The sequence below is a fragment of the Manis javanica genome, chromosome 17, assembly GCF_040802235.1.
Source record: "Manis javanica isolate MJ-LG chromosome 17, MJ_LKY, whole genome shotgun sequence".
Taxonomy (NCBI): domain Eukaryota; kingdom Metazoa; phylum Chordata; class Mammalia; order Pholidota; family Manidae; genus Manis; species Manis javanica.
In genome coordinates, this window is record NC_133172.1 from 7978117 (window position 1) to 7998091 (window position 19975).

Here is a 19975-nt window from a genome sequence, read left to right on the forward strand (position 1 = left end):
GGCAGCCCTTAGCTCCTATCTGATGGGGCCTGGCCTGGGCTCCCCCAGCCTCTGCCCCTGGGCCGTGTGCCTTGTGAAACAGGGCTGGGGGGCCCATTTGGACCCCTGCCCAGTTTCCCCAAGCAGGTGACTAGCTCCTGGGCCTTACTGGTTGCCTTACCTGCTTCGAAGGCCTCCGCCTGTGTCAGCACTTCCTGAGGGAGTCCTGGAGAGCCCTCCCCTCGAGGCAGCTGGTGCAGAGCCTGCGCCAAAGGCCTTCCAGGGTGGAAGGAAGGATTTGGCTCCTGTTACCGTCCTCCCCCTCTGCCAGTCTGCCTGAGTGGGCCGGGGAGGGCCTGCTGCCCCCGTGGTGGCTGAGGGTGGGGAGGTGACGGACCCAGCTGTCAGAGGTTCCCCCTTCGCCAGCCACTGCTGACCACTCTGGGTGGACCTGGGCGGGAAGGCCTCTTACCCGCTCCCGCTCCCACTCCCGACAGCTGGGTGCACCAGGGCCCGGGAAGCGGCCTGGCCCCACCCGTCTCCTGCTGCCATTTGCTGGGTGCCTGCTGCATACCAGACCCCTGGTGAGGCAGCCTTCCTTTGATCCATTCCACTTCTCTGTGAGGTCCTGCGGTTCGCCCTCATTTTACCGAAGAGGAGACTGGGGCTGAGTCCAGGCAGTGATGAGGAAGCCACTAAAGCACAGAGGGTGGGCGGAGGGCCCTGGGTTGCCCTGCTCCGCTCTGCCTAAGCCAGCACCTTCTGCTTCTTGCACGTCAGCCCTCCCTGCCTCCCCAGTCCTGGGCTGGATCATTCCGGAGCCCTGTCCAGCTCCCTGGCTGTGTGGGTGGGGATGGCGTCAGGTGTGCTGGGCTTTGCCGTGTTTGTCCGGGGGGTCCTGGGGGTCTCCATGACCAGAGACAAGCTGTTTGAGCCAGTGTGTCAGCGGCTTGTCTGTGAACACTCACTAGGGTGTCAGCTGGCAGTCAGCCACTTTGAGGGACAGTCCCAGAGCGAGGAGCCAGGCGTGAGGGGAACTTAAGCCCAGGAATCCATGTCCATGCCTGGGACTAAGTTCCTCCCCACTGCCGCTGCCAGGGGGGCCTGTTCACAGGGGGGAGCTTCCAGCCTCTCTCCGTCCCACGCTGTGGTCTCCCCAGGAGCAGCCCTTGCCTGCAGGCACCAGGTTGGGCCTCCTGGCATTCCAGGGAGTTACCTGGGGGTCTGCCAGCTACATCTGCCTTCTGGGGTAGAGGACAGAGCAGGTGGGGTTTGCTGCCGCCCAGCTACCTTCTTCCTTATCACCTTTATCATGGTGTTGCAACCCGTTGCTAGCTCACCACTTCCAGAAATGTTCTGTTAGAAAATATGTGCATGTGTTAAAATAACTATAATAGCTGTAATTTTTTGTGTTCTTCCGCTTTTGTCCTCTGCCCCCTTTCACCTTCTTTTCCTTCTCCTTATTGGCTGGGCCCCCCAGCTGGCAGCCTCAGAACCTTGACTAAACGGTGTACAGAATCTTTCTGAGGTCCCCACAGACCTTTTAGAACTGGACCAGACCAGCAGACCCTCCCCCAGCACGGTGCTCACAGACACCCACTTTTTGCAGGCACATTTAGGGGGCTCGTGGACTCCCTGTTGGCCCAGTCACAAGTCTGAGGCTCAGCGCCTCTGTTCACATGTCTCCCTGGGTAGTGAGACCATTAGCCCTGAGAGCAGGCACCAGGCCTTGTGCCTCTGTGTAGTGTCTCAGCCTGGTGGGCCCGGCTGACCATGGAGACCCTGTCAGATGCCCAGGATCCTTGTGAGTGCCCTGGACCGTGGGGTGAACTTTCAGCCTCACCCCAGCTCGGAGTCCATATGCTGTGGTCTGTCCAGGCTCTTTGTCTCCCCCATCTCCCTTTCCTCCTGAGATTTATTAAAATGGTATTAAAAAATCCATCCTGAGAGCTCATCTCTGTCTGCTAGAAAATGCCTCCCACTCATGTTTCTCTCTCTACTTCAAATAACTTGTCACAAAAAAAAAGCCATTCCCAAATTCAAAATCTTGCAAGAGATAGTACCACAAAGGTAGCCCAGTTCCTCCTGTCAAGTGCCATCCTGGTGTGTGTGCTTTCCTGATGGAACCTGAGGAGCTGGCAGGTAGCAGCGCCAGGGTCAGAGGGCCAAGGGCAGAATGTGGGCATATGGACAAGAGAAAGCATGAGAGTCTAGCTGGAGGGGCCTCAGTGTCACGGCATCCAGCCTTCTCCAGCCGTACACGGAGGCCTGGTGCAGGGAACATGGCTGATGGAACGGCCCGCACTGAAAGGGCGGCAGAGCCCATGTGGAACCTGGGTGTCCCTCTGGTGTCAGGTTTGGTGGCCTCTGGCCCCATCTTGCTGCTTGCCAGCAGCTCTGTCCTTGGGTGTAGGGTCTTGGCAGGTCTGGTTCAACAGCCATGGGAGTCTGGCTGTCAGCCTGACCAGGCGCCAGCGTGTCCTGTCCCAGGGTTTCTGGGAAGGTGGTGGCCGCCGTGGCAATGAGGCTCCCCCTGAAGCATGTGCCCCACAAGTTAGTCTGCAGAATACATTCATCTGATCAAGTTTTCTGGGGCTCAGGGATTCCTCCACCCTCCCTCCCGGCACCTGGAGAACGTGACCCTGGAAACCCCAAGCACCTGTTGGTCTCTGCAGGCACAGGAGCACCTGCATCATACCTCCTGCCTCTCCTCGGCTTCTGCTGAAATGACCTCACTTCCTCATTTCTCCTCCCCATCTCCCCATTTTCTCTCCCCAGAGGCCATTAACTGTTTGATGAGAGCAATTGAGATCTACACTGACATGGTAAGGGTCCCTGGGTGTCCTGTCCCCACTCCTGGTCTCCCAGCTGCCCCAGCCTTACCTCCCTCCACCAGCGCAAGAGCAGGCAGGCAGGGGTGGTGGGAGCCATGCAGGTTTTGGTCACCTGGGCTGGCCTGGCAAGGTCCAGGCTGGCTCCTGGCAGCTGACGGCCCCACCCCAGTTCCTGCCCTCCACCTCCGCAGAGGCCACAGAGGTCTTCATTTGTAGAAGTTCTGTGTATGGGGGCCTGTGTGTGTCCGGTACTTTCCTCCTCGCCCAGCCTCCCCCCAGAGTCCCATTGGGCTGGCAGCTCACGGAGGCCAGAGGCGAGGGAGGCGAGGCCCAGAGTCAGCCTAGCCCCTGCCCTGCCCCAGGGAGCCGGGATGGTGTTCTGCCTCATCACACACCTTCTCTGTCCCGTCAGGCCCCTCCCCAGGCAGGAGTGCAGGGTCGGGGCCCCTGCCCAACCCGGGGCGACGCTGCAGTGCCCTCCTTACAGCAGTGAGCTACAGCTGGTTTTCCAACAAGACACTCTGAACCAGCTGGTTTAAACTACTTCTCCAGCAGCCAGTTGTTATCCTGTTTTATGAAAGGGGGGCCCGGGCAAGTGACATGACTTGCTTAGGGACATATGCCTACAAATGGGACTTGTGGGACCCAAAACTAGGCGTGACTGAGCCCAGGGCCTTGCTCTTTCTTGCTGCCTCCAGCCAGGGGGTGGCCACAGACCAGCCCCTGTGTGCAGACCAGCAGGCCAGGCACCTAGGCCCCCCCTGAGTGGAGACGCAGAGCGGTTGCTCAGCCGTCTAGTAGCCAGAGGCCTCCCTAGGGAAGGCTCTGGATGTCCGCAGGGGAAGCTCCGGCACAGGGAGGCATGGCCTGTGGGAAGAGCCACCTCTGAGGCCATACTGGGAGAGGCGGCCGAGGGGGAGCTTGTCCCTTTGGCAGTGGGATGGTGGGTCCTCAGCCCTGGTTTCTGCCAGGTGACTCTGGCTGGTCCTCCTGCCTCTCTGGACCATCTGTCAAATGCTTCCTCAGGCCAGGGCCTTTGCCAGCTGCCTCTGCACATGTTATCTGTGGTGTTGCCCCATCTGCCTGTGCCCCCTGGGCAGGATGGAAGCTGAGGTTGGATGTGGAGTCACTGCACAGGGACACCCAGTCAGACCAGGCCTCATCCCAGAGCCTCCCTTCTAAGTCCCGTGTCTCTCCGCCTCTCCGTATCTTCTGCACACCTCACCACATGGTGTGGCTGAGGGGCAGGAGCCCACCAGCTTTGGGGACCCGGAGGGGCATGGTTGAGCTGGGCTGGGCACTCTGGGTATCACTGGTCACAGATGGCCCCTTCCCATCCTGCCAGGGCCGATTCACTATCGCCGCCAAGCACCACATCTCCATCGCTGAGATCTATGAGACGGAGCTGGTGGACATCGAGAAGGTAAGTGGTAGTCGGGGGCCCTCCCTGGCTCACAGGTGGGGGTGGCTGCAGCAGCAGGTCTTTGGGCCTAGGGCTCCCCTGTCTGTCCTGTCCACTTGGGGGGTCCTCTGGTGTCTGAATCTCACAAGAAGGACCTTGGCAGAACTTAAAGGGCCTGCGGATGACAAAGGCTGCCCCGGTGCCCACCCCACCTGCCCGTGTCTCCCCAGGCCATTGCCCACTATGAGCAGTCAGCGGATTACTACAAAGGAGAGGAGTCCAACAGGTACCTGGGTGCCAGGCTCCCCTCCCCCTGCCCACTCCAGACCCCTGAGTCTCCCAGACTGGCCACCACCCACCTTTCTCCTCTCTCCCTGCCTCCCAGCTCAGCCAACAAGTGTCTGCTGAAGGTGGCTGGTTATGCTGCACAGCTGGAGCAGTATCAGAAGGCCATTGACATCTATGAACAGGTTGGGGTGTGGGGGCGGGGGGGTGGGGCTCCAAGCCCTGTTCTCAGAGGTTCTCCACGTCCCTCCTCGTCCCCTTCTCCTGCACCCTGTACTCAGCCTGGCTAAACGCTTCTCTCCACCCACAACCCCAGGAGGTGTCACCAGTCTTTCCCTAGATATGCCCTTCCCGCACCGTTCACAGAGCTGTTTGGGAGTCAGAGGGGCAGTGGGAAGAATTGCCCAGGTCTGGGTGGCCAGGAAGCAGGGTGCCCTCTGCTGTGATGGGGGCGCTGCGCAGGGTCCAGGCTGTCCTGGTGTGTTCAGCCTGGCCCGGAGAAAGGCAGGCAGCTGGCTTTGGGGAATGGAGCAGGCACCGCCTCATGTTTCCGCAGCCTGCCATCCCTCTACCTCTGCCCTCCAATGTGCCAGCCTCCCATTGGGCCTATCAGTGGGGCCGCCACCCCCAACTCTCTTGGGCGCCTCAGGAGGCCTGCAGACACCTGGCTTCAGCCCTGTGGCAGCCCTCCCCCACACCCATAATGCTCTGGTCCTTGCTCAGTCACACACTGCTTCCCAACTGCCCAGTCCCTGGGGCTAGTCCCTGGCCTCCTTGCCCTTGGGGCCCCACTCAGGGTATGGACCCGGCTCCCAGCTGGACCCCAGGTGCCTGGCAGCAACCCTGGCCCTCTGGCTCCCCACCCTGAGTTCTCAGTGCCACGTCCATGTGCTCACAGGTGGGGACCAATGCCATGGACAGCCCCCTCCTCAAGTACAGCGCCAAAGACCACTTCTTCAAGGCGGCCCTCTGCCACTTTTGCATCGACATGCTCAATGCCAAGGTGAGCCCAGGCTCCCTGAGCCCACCTGCTTGGTGACCACCCGCAGGGCAGCACGTCTGTTACCAGGCCAGGTCACCTCTCAGCCCCTTGCAGGGGTGAGCTCCTCACTCATGTCTGGCCTCTTGACAGTGGGCCTTGGGCAGGAAATGCTTGTCTTCACTGGGACATTTCTGTCCCTGATGTCACCTGCCAGGTCCCTGTAGGGTTTGAGTCTCCGGCTCCTGGCTCAGCGCCAGGCTCACTCTTTCAGCACATTTCAAATCCTTACTGCACCCCATGAGGTGCGTGTCATTGTCACCCTTTTTACAGATGAAGACACTGAGGCTGAGGCCAGAATCCCTTGTTCAAGGCCTCATGACTAGTAAACTCCAGTCCTAGGATTCCAGGTCTTTCTGTCTCCCAGTGTCATGATTTGAACCACAGTATGCATGCCCACCCCATCCACTTTCAGGGCTTTTTCAGCAAGAGAGGGGTCAGTGCTGGGCCAGGGGGCAGGGAATGGCCAGGGGAAGAGCTGGACTCGGCCAGAATCTAAGCTGCCCTGGGGTCTCCAGCCCCACCACCCTCAGCTACAGGCCTGTCTGAGCCCCCCACCCCCACACATGCCCCCTCCAGGAGCACCTGGCAGGGAGCTGAGAGCTCAGGCTTCGGTGTAGGGCCGGTTAGTCCCTCTCCCCAAGCAGTTACTCTGTGCCCTGAGCAAGTCACTGCCCTCTCTGGTGTTTCCCTACTTTTGAAATGGGGACCACCACCGTGGGCCCTCATGATGGTTGAGTGTGAGAAGTGGCCAGCTCTGGGCCTGGCATGTAGGATATATTCAGTCATTGTCCTTTGCCCCCTATCCTGGGTGGGCCCAGCTGCAGAAAGCAACAGGGGGCACTGGCCTGGGAAGCCCTCCTCTCCATGCTACCCCCTCCCCAAGCTGTCTCTGCAGCCACGCTTGCTCTGAGATCAGCCCCAAGCCCTCTGGAGGTGCCATGAGGTACAGAGCCTCGGCGGGGAGGAGGTGGGAGGAGACCCAGAGCTGACTCGGCCCGAGTGTCCCCAGATTCCCTCGGCGTCCAGGCCTGTGGCTCCAGTGGTCCCTCTTCACTACCTTGTCCCCTTCCTTCCTCCTGCCCTTGCTGGTGCTCAGCTCGCTGTCCAGAAATACGAGGAGCTGTTCCCTGCATTCTCCGATTCCCGGGAGTGTGCGCTGATGAAAGTGAGTCCTGGCTGCTCGGCCGCGCCTTTCCCTGCCGCTCTTTGTTTCTGGGCCCGGAGAGGGTGCTGGGAGACGGAGAAATCTGGAGGCTTGGGCTACGGTTACCATAGTCATTGAGATTTGTGATTCTTAAGGGTCTCTTGTTTCTATTCTGTTTGTCCTTTTCTGCCATTTGGGTCTCTCTTTTCTAGATGAGAAAAGGCACAGGCAGTAGTGGAGCTAGGGGCCGAGGTGGGAGGCTGCGTGATCACGTGCGCGAGCACACACACACACACACACACACACACACACTCTCTCTCTCTCTCTCTCTCTCTCTCTCTCTCTCTCTCTCTCTCTCTCTCTGTTCTGTGTCAGTGAGGCTGCCAGCGACCTCTGTGCGGAGGACAGCCCTTCCTCTCAGCATGAGAGTCCCCCCAGTGTTCACCCTCCCAGGGTGGGGGTGTCCAGTCCAGCCCAGGCCTCGGCCAGCGTTGCCCAGACCCCTGCCTCCCATTTTTTTGCAGAAATTATTAGAAGCCCACGAGGAGCAGAACATAGGCAGCTATACCGAGGTGGTAAGTGGCTGTAGGGATGGCTGCCCTTCTCAGACACACACCCATGAATTTCAGCCTTTGTCTTTGGCCCTGGCCCCTGGCTGAGAAATTCTTTCTATAGTCATCCTAGAATCTTCACAAAGAGCCCCAAGAAATATGGGACCTCTTCTCCCCATTTTAGAGATGACGGCACTGAGGCTGGGAGAGGGGAGGAGAGGTGCTGGTCCCTTGGGGGTGGGGCTGGGATTCAGACCCACATCTCTCTGCCCCTGAAGGCCAAGGTCTTCGTACCACTCAGAGTCCCGGGTGAGCAGCTGCAGAGAGAAGTCCTGTCCTCACCCCACACTGCCCCCCCGAGAGAGGAGGGAAGTGGGCTGAGGGGCAGGAGACTTCCTTTACTCTGTCCTGAATGTTCTGGAACTCACTCGTGTCCAGCTCAGGTCCTAATCCAGTCCTCTGGGACATGATGGTCAGGCAGCTCTGTCCTTGGGAGCTCCTGTGGAATCCTGTGCCCCTGAATGGTGGCAGAGACCAAACTCCCTCTGGGCCGACCTGCCCCACAGGGCGGGCGGGCAGGACGCTGGGAGCTCAGCTGCAGAGGGGGGCGAAAGCGCAGCAGGGCCCCGACGGGCCTGGGCTCTCTCTGGCCTTCCCTCCGCCGGCACACAGAACAGGCCTTTTTCACATCTTCAGATCTCAGTTTCCCATCTGTAAAACAGGGAAGCTGGACTTTTTAAACTACAAAATCCTTTTTTCCCAAGGAAGCCCTCTACCCAGGCTAGTAAAGGCAGACAGAGGGAGCTGCTCTGACTGGGGGCCAGCCTGCTGCTTCCCCTGGCTCCTTCTTGGGGATGGAGGCTGGAAGGGACACTATAGAGAATTTTGGAACCAGAGACCTTAGCCTCGAGGATCAGGGACAGGGAGGGACAGGTGTGTCACCTTACCTGGGCACACCACAGGTGAAGGAATACGACTCCATCTCGCGGCTGGACCAGTGGCTCACCACCATGCTGCTTCGCATCAAGAAGACAATCCAGGGTGACGAGGAGGACCTGCGCTAAGCGTCCCCTGCCCCCTGGCCCGGCTCCCTGCCTGTCTGCTCTCCCAGGGGCCCTCCTGCGCGGACCACCTGTGAACCCAGAGAGAGGAGGAGCCCCGCCGCGGACTGCCAGGCCTTCCCCGCCTCCCCGCTGAGGCGTCTGGCAAGCCAGCGTGGGCTCCTCCGCACTGCTCCAGGGCCCCCTGCGGTGTGGGAAGGGTTCTCCCCATTTTAGAGACTAGCCAGCCAGTCACCCTTCATTCTTGCTGCATTCCTTGCTCCCTGCCAGTTTATTTAAGCCCCCAAAGGTGCCCTTCACCCCCAAACACAGAGTCTGACACAGACCTGTTTGTGGTCAGTGCTGCCAGGTCCTGGGGTCAGCATCTGGCCCCCCATCCTTCACCTGGCTGAGTCGAGGCTGGTATCTGTGTCTCCCACTTTGTCCTCCAGCCGAGCTCTGAGCACACACAGCTTCTCTCACCACTGGGGTGGGCTCCACTCCCCTCACCCCCAGGCCAGGAGCCTCCCCACAGCCTTTTGCAGCCCCAGCCCATTAGGGTAGAGACCCCAGGAGCTCATAGGGTCGTCCCCACACCCAGTCCTAAGTCTGCTCCTTCCCTAGTGCTTAGGTTTCATCGTGGGAAGCTGCAGCTGGCCCAAGACAGAAAATAAAAAAAGAATCCTTCTGCGTGAGTGTCTCTTCCTCCTCACCTCTGCCACCCCTTCTCCCTTCAGGGCAGGGTGCCATCTCCCTCTCCCTCCTGGTCTCCCCCTCACACTTGGTGGGAATGAGGAGGGCATTTGTCCTCCTCAAGGTGAGTGTGACCTGGAGACTGTCCAGAGGTCCTAGGGTTGGGGAGGCCCGGGAATGGTGGGTCTGGGGAGGAGCTGCAGACTTGGGAGTCCAGTTTATGTTTTGATCTGATGTTCTCTGGGCCTTCGGTTTTGGTTTCCTAGCTGGGACAATGGGTGGCAATGCCACTCTAGAGCTGGCTGGAGGATTGATAGAGCAGTCAGGATAGGAAGGGGTGGAAGAGGCCCACCAGATACTGAGCCTCACCACATGTCCACATTTCCGTGGAGGGAGGGCCGAAACCCCCAGTGGCATTTGTTCCCGTCTGGCACAGGAGGGGGTTAAACCACTGGGCAGAGTACAAGGAACAAGTGGGTGTGAGGGGTGGGAGCAGAGAAGACAGGAGCCCTTTGCCCAGGAAAGGGACAAGAGCCACCCACCTTGTAGGCCTGCTTGTCACACTACCTGCGTGATGTGCGTGTGCTCCACCCGCCCTGGGCTGGGCTCTCCTTTCACCGTCAGGGCAGTTGGAGGAGGTTCAGTGCCCGGTGGGGGTGCAGGGGTTAGTAATAACGCAGACGCCTTGTGAGACAGGGACTGGGTGTAGTAAGAGTAGGGTGAGGGCCTCCGGAAAAGCAAGGCAGGATGTTTGCAGTCAGAGCAATGTACCTACATGCAAGGAAACCCCCTACCAAAACTCTGTTAAACATTCAGCTCTTGAGTCATTCTTCAGCGAGATCAGTTAATATTCCCCAGATAAAGAAGAGTAGTACATATTTTTGTTATGCTAATCATTTATAATCATGTGTGGGATTCATTTAACATACTAAAAAGCCCAGGCCTAGGTGCTGTCTTTCCTCCTTCAGATCTGATGAAGTGATTTTGCAAACTGGGCAACTAATTCAGCATGCAGACCCAGACATAAACAACACAGTAAAAGGCAAGAAGGATTCCACCTTAAAGATAAGATTATGTTTTAATACCCAAGAAGTTAAGATGTTAGAATTTCTTAACTTACTCTTTAGCGAACAATACCTCAGCCCATCTTGGGGACTGGGCAGGCAGCTGGCCTTGTTTCATATGCCCCCAGACCAAGATGCTGGCATCTCAGGGAGAAATCATCAGAGCAGGAAGTTGCTTGCATTAATTTAAAATATTCAGGGACCACTTAGTAAGTCCACACTCCTAAGTTTTTTTTCATATTCTCAAAAATCCTCAACTGCTTATAAAACCCCTAGACAATACACCACCCCGGACTCTCTTGTCCCCTCCTGGCGTGAGTCAGGAGCCCTGTCCTTTCACTTTATCTCTAAATAAAAGCCTGTACCTTGCTCTCCTACCTTGAGTGTTTGTAGAGCTCATTCAGCTTCATGAACAAGAACCCCAGGGTCACTTGGATAGGGGCTCCAGTCTGGAGCCTGGAAGACCTGCAGAAGAGGTTCCTCATATCAGAATGCACAGGGACCTGCCTAGCTCCTCGTCGCCTTCAGCGCCTCCCAGAGTTCTAATTGATTAATAATGGCTGCCTAGAGCTCAGTTAAGACTCCTGCAGCCTGAGAGTGATTACTCATGTCTGCTACAGGAACAGGCTGAACAATAGTGTTCTAATATGTTTCTACAGTCAGTGACCTAGTGATTCTCAACAGTGGCTGTGCTTAAAACATTAAAAGTACTCAAGCTTGCTTCACACCCTGATAAATTGTGGCTTGATTGAGGTTCCCACCCTTAGGGTTTTTTGTTTTGTTTTGTTTTTACATGAAAGCCCTAAAGGTGATTCAAATGTGTAGCTGGATGGGAAATCACTAAACAGAAGAGTTCTTTCCTTAATACCCTGTAACTTCATTCACTTATCCAGTCACTCAACAAACATTAAGTGAATGTAGTTTACAGGTTACCAGGTGAGGTAGAAGCCTGACAAAAATGTTCTTCAGAAGTGACAGAACTAGATCTAACATTCTGTCCCCTCAGTGCATATCTACTAAGCACCTACTGTGTGCCATGGGAATATAGCACTCAACAACATAGCCAGACCATACCCTCTAGGAGCTTTTACTCACTAAGTCCAGAAATCTTGAATTGACACAAACTCCTTTTACAACCCTACAGATCCAATCTACTTTGGAGAACTTTCTTCTCTGTCTCTTATGTAACAGTGCCCTAGGTGCTTGGCAGAGAGCCTGGCACATAGTTTTACAAGCTTTTAACATATTTATTGAGTGCTTGCTTTGTGTCAGCCCTTGTGGCCCAGGTGCTAGGGATTTGTGACCAAAGATCCAGTCACTGCCTTAAACCCCTGATGTCCTTCTAGGGACAAAAAAGTACATAAAGGAATCCTTGAAGCACTCATAGAAACACCTGGTTAACATCCTGTCTTCATCATTTTCTAGCATATCACTCAAAGGACTTACTCTCCCTGAGCTACAATTTCATGCTCTATACATTGGCTTAATAAACCTCTTTGCAGGGTTATCGCAAGGGTTTGAGATGAATTTGTAAAGGATATCCAGGCATGTAGTAAGCGCTCAGTAAATGCTGGAGAACTGAATATGGGGTAATTGTGATTGTGAGGATTCCGTGAGATAACTGGGGCCAACGTGACTGGCACCAAGTAGGCGTTTAATAAAGGAGGTAGTTTTCTGCCAGGACAGATAACTACATCTTTTTTCCTTGGTAAGAAGAATGCATTTCACCATTTTAAAGGTGATGTGATTAAAAGAATAAATTATGGGGCATAACTACATCTCTTTTCCTTGGTAAGAAGAATGCATTTCACCATTTTAAAGGTGATGTGATTAAAAGAATAAATTATGGGGCTATCTTGTTTGGGTTCCAGTACTGACTGCTTCTTACTAGCTGTGTGGTTTTAGACAAACTACCTTTCTGTGCCTCAATTCCTTCAACCATAAAAGAGGTATAGGGTACCTACCTCAGCCTGCTTGTGCATTTTAAATAGATACATGGAAAGTGCTCAGGATAGCTCTGGCACTCCTATATGTGCCCATGTTGAGTCTTAACGATAATTCTTATTCTACCTTCCATACAGCCCACAGTGAGGACCACCACCTCCCACCTTCAGATAACAAGGGCATCCCGACTGGTAGCCATCTTAGTAAAGGGCAGAGACGGCGGTTTCTCTGCGTCATCAGTCTGCGCGACGGGTGGGCGCCTGGCGGTCCCGGTCGCTTCAAGAGCGGTGGGTGGAGGAGGGAGGGCTACCGTGGGGGCTGTTAGGGGTAAGTGGTTGAGGGCCATGATGGGCGAAGCGGCCGTGGCCGCGGGACCTTGCCCGCTGCGTGAGGATAGCTTCACGCGCTTCTCGTCGCAGAGCAATGTCTACGGGCTGGCGGGAGGCGCGGACGGGCGCGGGGAGCTGCTGGCTGCCACCCTTAAAGGCAAGGTGCTGGGCTTCCGCTACCAAGACCTCCGACAGAAAATTCGGCCCGTGGCCAAGGAGCTGCAGTTCAACTACATTCCCGGTGCGTGGCGCAATAGGGCCGGGGTGGGGGTCCTGGATCATGGTGATGACAAGACTTCAGATTCTGAGCCAGGTCACCGTGGTGGGAGAATGGGATCAGTGTGATTGAAGGGGGTCAAGGCTGATAGGAAGCATTGAGTCAGAGGGTAGTGGTAATAGGGGCCTGGAAGTGGTTAGGGTTCAAGATTCCTCACACTCAGAGGTTAGGATCCCTCGTATCATGGTGTTGGTGAGGAGAACTCACTTGGCCCCAGAGGTCATGATAATTTCTGTGGTCAGAGATTACTGCGTCCTAGAGGCCAGTGGTCAGTCTGCCTGAAATGCAGACTTTCAATTGTCCCCTACCAGTGGATGCTGAGATCGTCTCCATTGACACCTTCAACAAGTCGCCCCCAAAGCGAGGCCTGGTTGTGGGGATCACATTCATCAAGGTACCCAGGTCCCCTCCTCCTAACAATGGTGGATCCCCCTGAGTCTAACCCAGATCCCTCTTGCTGCCCCCATTCTCCCCTGAGGCCAGTTTCCTACTCCAGGATTCAGGGGACAAGGGCAGCCCCTTCCTTAACATCTACTGTGACTATGAGCCTGGCTCTGAGTACAACCTGGACTCCATTGCCCGTAAGTGTGGCCTGGAGGGAAGGAGGGATGGGGAGGTGGGGGGTGCTGTCAGGTACCCCATGCCCGTCTGCCTGTGCTCCTCCTACAGAGAGCTGCCTGAACCTAGAGCTCCAGTTCACCCCTTTCCAGCTGTGCCATGCAGAGTACGTAAGCCGCGGGTGTGATACAGTGGGGTGGAGGGGCCCTAGCAAACGCAATAGTAAACCTGCCCGTAGACAATCAGATTAGTTTTGTTTTTTAGAGCAGCTTGTGTCTAAGGTGGCCCTGAATCAGACTGGGCAGGTGGGCTGCCATTTTGTTATCCCTGAACTAAATAATCTGAGTTAATTGACCACCTATGTTCTAGACATCTAGAATTCTCAGGTTCTAACACAGAACCTGAAATGGCAAAGTTTTCTATAGTTGTAAACTCTGAGATTCCAAGATTTGAAAGTTCTGCAGTTTGGTAATTCTGATATTCTGTAAAGTTCTAACATCACAAGGAAATAGAATATAGACTACCTGCAAATACCAAGGTTCTAGAATGTCAAAAGTATGAGAATTCCATTCTAGAGCTCTGAATTCCATTATTCTAGAACACCGATGGTCTAATACAGTGGTTGGTAAACTTCTTCTGTTAAGGGCCCAGTGGTAAATATTAGGCTGTGAGGGCTAGACAGTATGTCACAACTGCTTAAGTCTGCCATTGTAGCAAGAAGGCAGCCTTACCTTGTATAAAAAATTGGGTGTGACTGCGTTCAATAAAACCTTATTGACAAAATCAAGCAGTGGGTCGGATTTGGCCTGTGGGTCATAATTTGCCAACGTCAGGCCTAGTAAGTGAGAGTTATAGAGACTAATGTTCTGGAGTCTAGGATTTGGATGTTCTACCATTTATGAGTCTGATTAACCAATTCTAGCAATTTCTAAAAGTTACAGTATTTTAAAGGAGATGGGTGACAGAACTGATAGAACAGTGGGATTCTAGATTAAAGAGGTTCTTATGTTCTGAGGTTGTGCACCCCACTGTAGAGCTCCATGTTCCATTCCTGAATCCACATCCAGAATGAAGATTCTAGCAGGTGACGGCTCTAGAAACAGAAGTTTCTAGCATGCTGAGTTTCTGCCATCCTGAGACTGGAAAGTTCTACAGTTCCATGATTCTGAGATTCTCTGAGGACTAGTTTATAGAAGCTGCATCCTGAGATTTTAGCCCCGGATCTGATGTCTGGAACCCAGAACATAGGGTTCTTGCAGGCAAGGGTTTGTGTGAGAAGAGGGCTTTAAAACACATGGACTCTACCACACCCAGGTTCTGCCACCGGGGTTCTAGATTTCTCTGCTTTCAGGGTCCAGGTTGGGGATCAACTGGAGACTGTGTTTCTCTTGAGTGGGAACGACCCAGCCATTCATCTCTATAAGGAGGTGAGGCAGGAGGAGGCATGGAGGGCAGAGGAGTCACCGTGGGCTTGTGCTGGGGGGTGTGTGCAAGGCTAGTCACTGACTCCAAATGGGGTTTGGGTCTTGGTTTCCCCAGAATGAAGGGCTGCATCAGTTTGAAGAGCAGCCTGTGGAAAACCTCTTCCCAGAGCTCACAAACCTGACCAGTAGGTAGGTGAGCCTCTGAAAGAAGCCAGCGGGGACCAGGGCAAGTGGTCTCAGAAATCAGGGGGTAGGAACAGCCTCGAGGTCAGCAGGGATGGAGGCGACCTTGGGGAAATTGGGTGCTTACCTCAGAGAAGTCAGGCCCAGTGGTGTCCCAGGGCTACAGGGAGAGGTAGATTATTCTGGGGAGGTGGAATGTGGGGCTGGGACCTGGTGATGGCCCTCCGGGCCCTCTGTCTACCCACCCACCAGTGTCCTCTGGCTTGATGTCCACAATCTCCCTGGCACCTCGCGGCGACTTTCAGCTCTCGGCTGTCAGAGTGGTTATGTCCGTGTGGCCCACGTAGACCAGCTGAGTCGAGGTGATGGTTGGGGCCGGGGCAGGGGGGACGGAGGGCCAGGGAACAAGGCCCTGAGTCCTTGCCCTCCACACAGAGGTTCTGCAAACGTGGACGGTCCTGCAGGATGGCCCCATCTCCCGAGTGATTGTGTTCAGCCTCGCGGCCCCTGAGGGTGAGCTCTGAGCAGTGGGGGGACGACTCTGCAGGCTTGGCTTCCCCCCCAGATCTGTCCAGCCCCCCACCATCCCTCCATGTGCCCAGTCTGGCCCTTCCCTTCCCTCCCCTCCATGCACTCACGTCTCACTTCCAGCTAATTACCCTCTGGTCTAATCTCAGACCTTTACCCTGGAGTTGAACTGCTGCCTACCCCCTGGTGGTCTAACCAGCACCCCTCACACTGTGACTTCCTCTGACCCCGCTTTCTGGCCTCTTCGCTCTTGTTGTGATCTAACCCCAGGTTTCCCCCATTGGCTCAACGCCATCCTGCCACCCAGGGTCTAACCCCTCTCCCCCCATTGTTCTCTCTGCTGGCATTGCCCTCGGCCTGACCTCTGCAGTCTGCCTTCTGTCCCTCTGGTTTGCTCTTCACTTATATTCCTCCCACTGTGGTTCATTCCCTGACACCCTCTCTGGTCTAGCCGCAGACCGTTTACGCTGCTGTCTAACACCTGGCTCCTCCTCCTGGTGTCTGACTTCACTCATTCTCTCATGGTCTAACCTCTAACACCCGCTCTGTAGCACACCCTCAGGTACTTCTGAGGTGTCACCTGCATTCCTCCCACTGAAGGGGGGCATGAGGAGGACCCATCAGACCTAACGCCCCATGCATATCCCTCCTCCAGAGACCAAGGACAGGCCGCAGCGGGAAGAGTACAGCGTGCTCGTGGCCAGCATGTTGGAGCCGGCAGTGGTGTATCGGTGAGGGGCCTGGGTGCAGCCCAACCGCATGCCTTTGCACGGAGGCCTGACCCTGTCATTCTCAACAGAAAGTCCCTGTGGGTGAGGTTGCTCAGGGCTGGGCAGGTAAAGGCATCCCCACCGCAGGGAGGGCCTGTGAATGTTAGTCTAGAACTTGTAAGGAAAGTGCTGAGGCCCTGGGATGGGAACCAAGACGTCCACTCCCCCCAGAGTAGGCGGACAAAGAGCGTTCACAGACGTTTGACATCTGGCTCTGTGCGAGAATTTCCTGATTGGTAGTATTTGCCGATTCCTGTGGTGTAAATACTCCCCCCATGGTGGATCTTCAGCCACCAGCATGATGCCAACCAGTTGGAAAACTTTTGGGAAATTTTCCACTTGCCTCCTGTGAGCTAGTCGAGCCAGCAGTGGCACACCCGGTAGGCAGTGAATATGTCCAAGTTGGGGCCAAGCCCTCCCCACTCTGTGGGGGCAGCACAGGTGTCCATGCTGGGAACAAGACGTCACCAGAAGGAATAAAGTGGGTTTCCATTTGGGAGCAAGGCCATCCCGCCTTCAGGGGACAGCACAGTGTCAGATTGCCGAGTTGTGGGCTGACAATCGAAGCGATTTGAGTTCCCCTTGGTGGCTCTGGAGATGTCCAGATTGGAGACAAGGGCACCCAGGCTTCAGGAGGAACAGCGTGTGCAGGCCCTAGAAGGGCAGGAGTATGGGCACCCGGCCCAGGTCTGGCGCTAAGTGTGGCAGGCCTGTGGTCTAACTTCAGTCCCCCCGCCGTGTTCGGACCCCACAGGGACCTGCTGCACAAGGGCCTTGATGATCAGCTTCTCCTGCCCGCCAGTGACCAGTTTGACAGTGTTCTCTGTGGCCTGGTCACTGACATAGATTTGGATGGGCGGCCGGAAGTCCTGGTGGCCACCTATGGACAGGTGGGACCTGAGGGGTGGGGCTGCCACCTGCCATCTCCTCCCCTGCTCCCCTCCCGCCGTGTGACCCCAGTGCTCCCCCCGCAGGAGCTGCTCTGCTACAAGTACTGCAGGCCGCAGTCCAGGGGCCCCGAGGCCGAGAGCGGATTCCACCTGTTGTGGCAGAGGAGCTTCTCCAGCCCGCTGCTGGCCCTGGCGCACGTGGACCTGACTGGGGACGGGCTGCGGGAGCTTGCTGTGGTCTCCCTGAAGGGTGTGCACATCCTGCAGGTAACAGGGCTGCACCCTGAGGTGGAGGTTCTGCACACCTGCTTTCCTGAGGACTTGTTCTCACAGGGACAAGTAAGGGGGAGGGAGAAGCCATGCGAGAAGGTGGATTCGAGGGCTGTGGGCCCTCAGCCCAGTGCCCTGGGGAGCTCCGGAGCCTGAGCCCACCTTGGGGCTCTGGGGAAAGGGAGGTTTCAAGGACAGCTCCCAGGAGGAGGGGCAGCAGGGGGCACTCACAGCTGGGAGGGGGTTGCAATGGCAGCATCCGTCACCCCCGGCCCCTTGGCCACCCTCTGTTTCCCTAACTTCCATCCTTCATTCCTCTGTCTCTTCACTGTGTCTCTTCACTGTGGCCTAGCCCGGGTTGCCCCCTGGGATCTAACCTTTTTCCTTCCACTGTGGTCTAACCTCTGCCCTCCTTACTGCAGCCAGTCTCTCCTATCTGTGTAACTGGCTTCACTCTGGCTGTGGGCTAGCCTCCAAATTGCTGTTGAGTTCTGACTTCCCAGTCACACTTCCCACCCTCCCCTGCGGTCTCACCTCCAGCCTTGCCACAGCCAGTTTCCTGCTTCCCACTGTAGTCTAACCTTGCACCCTCCCCCTTTGGTCTAACCTTTGAACTTTCTACTATAGTCTGATGTCCAGCATTCTGCTGTGCTTTGACCTCTGACCCTCCCATAGCAGGCTGACTGCCATTGGCCCTGTTACAATCTAATGTCCAGCTATTTTGATGGCCCAAGGGACCCTCCATTGTAGTTGAACCTTCAACTGACAGAGTCTAACGTCTGCCCTTTTCCCTGTGGGTGCCTTTGTTTCCTCATCTGCTGGTCGCTTTCTCCTTCCCTCCAGTCTGACTCCAGGGTCCCTTGATGTGTAGTCTAACCTGGGTTCATCGTGCTGCTCTAACCTCACTGCCTCCTCTGTGGTCTTTGCTCGGGCCTTTTCCTACGGGCTGTTCCCCAGTGGAAGGGTCTAGGTTAGACCTGAGGAGAAAGATAGAGGTTGGACCCAGTGCAGAGGTCTGAGGTTAGAGCCTAATGGGAAGGGCATAGGTTAGACCCCAGTGGGAAGCACGAAGTCAGACCACGGCGGAAGCGGCTGTGCTCCAACTGTGGGGGAAAGGACTTGCCTTTACGGTGGTCTGACCATCCCATCATCCCTCACTGTGATCTCTCTCAGGCCATCCTACTGTGATCTCCTCCGTGTCCCTTCTGTTAGGGTCTAACCCCAGGCCCTCTGGCAGGGTCTGACTGTGGCCCTGGTGTGGTGACGTGTTCTCTCTCTTCACTTGGTTTGCTCCTCTTCTGCTGCGTTAGCCTGTCCTCTTCTGCCAGACGCTCAGCTTTGTCTCCATCACTGTAGTCTAACCTTAGTCTCTGTCCAGTAGCCAAATCTCACTCCCATATACTGCAGTTTCTATCATATTTTGACCTGTTGCTTCTACCAGATTCTAACCTCAGACCCATACATTTGGGTCTAGGCTTTGTTCTTCCTACGGGAAATTGACTGACAAGCTTTCCCCAGGATCTCACCTTCACCTCATCACACAGACCCATTCCCACCCCACACACTGTCGTTGGCTCTCCAACCTCCCACTGTGGCCAAGCTCTGGGCCTTTGGTTTTGTCTAACTTCAGACCGTGTCGTGTGGTCTAACCTGCACCCCTTCTGCTCTGTCTTAGCCCCACCCTCCTCCTTGTCTCGTTCCCCACAGCACAGCCTGATCCAGGCCTCAGAGCTGGTCCTGACCCGGCTTCAGCATCTAGTGGAGCAGAGGAGACGTCAGCCACAAAGACTGGGGGACTGAGGGGGTCCAGGGCCTGCTGAGACCCCAGCCTCCTGAGCACCCAGTCCCTGCCCTCCTCCCTCCCAGGCCTGGGGGCAGTTCACTGGGGTAATCACCTCCATCATTTATGGTGGGGGAGCATCCTGAGGAGGGGATGGTCTCCCCAGATCCCACAGGGGGATGGAGCTGCGAGTTCCTACTGCGGCTCTGCCCCAGTGTGCCCTGTAGCCCCAGCTAGCACACACCCTTTCTGTGCCTCAGTGTCCCCCGTTGAAAATGGGATGGTCTCACCCAACCCCCTTCCCATTCCCCACGAGAACTGGTCAACCAACAAGTATGTATAAGTCAGAAGAAAGAACTAGACTTTCAGTCGTCTTCATTCTTTTGTCCAACAAGCGTTTAATGAGCGTCTGGTACATGCCAGGCTGTGTTGGATACTGCCTCCACCCAGAAGCGTGGAAGGAGGAGGATATGGGGAGAAGATACAAGGTTGGACCCAGAAGCAGGCCTAAGGAGAGATGGTGGTGTAGACCTCAGAGGAAGGAAATCCAGTGAGTTAGGCCCTAGCAGAAAAGCTGATGTTAAAGCACACAGAAAAGACTAGAATATCAGGACAGAGGGTAGACCCCAGTGGAAAGCTCTGCATCTGAGCTTAGGTCCCAGTGGGAAGATAAGGAAACTGAGCCTCAAAAGAAAGGACATGGGTGAAAGGACTGCTCTGGTCAAATTGCAGCAGAGGGTCTGAGGCTAGACCCCCAGTGAGTAATGCTGAGGTCAGACCCTAATAAAAATTACCATGGTTAGACCCCGTGCCAAGGGCCAAGGTTAGACCCCTCGCAGAAAGTAATTGAGTTTAAATCACACATGGGGAGCGCTGAGGTGGGACCGGGGCAGAGAGCACCCAGGATATTCCATGCTGGAAAGGACTACTAAGGTTAGACCTCATTGAAAAGCCAAGGGGCTTGGGGGACCAGGGAGGTGGGCACAGA

At 55.7% G+C, this 19975-nt stretch overlaps 2 protein-coding genes across 5 annotated transcripts in view; both read left to right on the plus strand.

Annotated features, from left to right (window-relative positions):
- NAPA (NSF attachment protein alpha) overlaps positions 1 to 8967 on the plus strand; it is a 22129-nt gene extending 13162 nt beyond the window's left edge. The window contains exons 4-11 of the mRNA XM_073226855.1: positions 2758 to 2804; positions 4159 to 4236; positions 4446 to 4501; positions 4601 to 4685; positions 5399 to 5503; positions 6639 to 6707; positions 7211 to 7261; positions 8200 to 8967. Of these exons, the coding sequence (XP_073082956.1) occupies positions 2758 to 2804; positions 4159 to 4236; positions 4446 to 4501; positions 4601 to 4685; positions 5399 to 5503; positions 6639 to 6707; positions 7211 to 7261; positions 8200 to 8301 (593 nt within the window). The 3' untranslated portion in view covers positions 8302 to 8967. The remainder of the gene's footprint in view (positions 1 to 2757; positions 2805 to 4158; positions 4237 to 4445; positions 4502 to 4600; positions 4686 to 5398; positions 5504 to 6638; positions 6708 to 7210; positions 7262 to 8199) is intronic.
- On the plus strand, positions 8950 to 19355 carry KPTN (kaptin, actin binding protein). 4 transcript variants are annotated; one of them, XM_073226852.1, is made up of 14 exons: positions 8950 to 8968; positions 12116 to 12230; positions 12398 to 12548; positions 12896 to 12978; positions 13068 to 13165; positions 13254 to 13308; positions 14494 to 14569; positions 14682 to 14755; positions 15002 to 15111; positions 15185 to 15262; positions 15933 to 16008; positions 16802 to 16937; positions 17022 to 17204; positions 18915 to 19355. In XM_073226852.1, exons 3-14 carry the CDS (start codon positions 12402 to 12404, stop codon positions 19005 to 19007), a joined length of 1209 nt encoding a protein of 402 aa, XP_073082953.1. In that variant the 5' UTR covers positions 8950 to 8968; positions 12116 to 12230; positions 12398 to 12401; the 3' UTR covers positions 19008 to 19355. The 4 variants fall into 4 exon arrangements, with proteins under 4 accessions (XP_073082953.1, XP_073082954.1, XP_017496198.1 ...); XM_073226853.1 differs by lacking the exon at positions 8950 to 8968 and having other exon boundaries at positions 12132 to 12265; XM_073226854.1 differs by lacking the exons at positions 8950 to 8968; positions 12116 to 12230 and adding an exon at positions 12287 to 12305.
- The last annotated feature ends 620 nt before the right edge of the window (positions 19356 to 19975 follow it).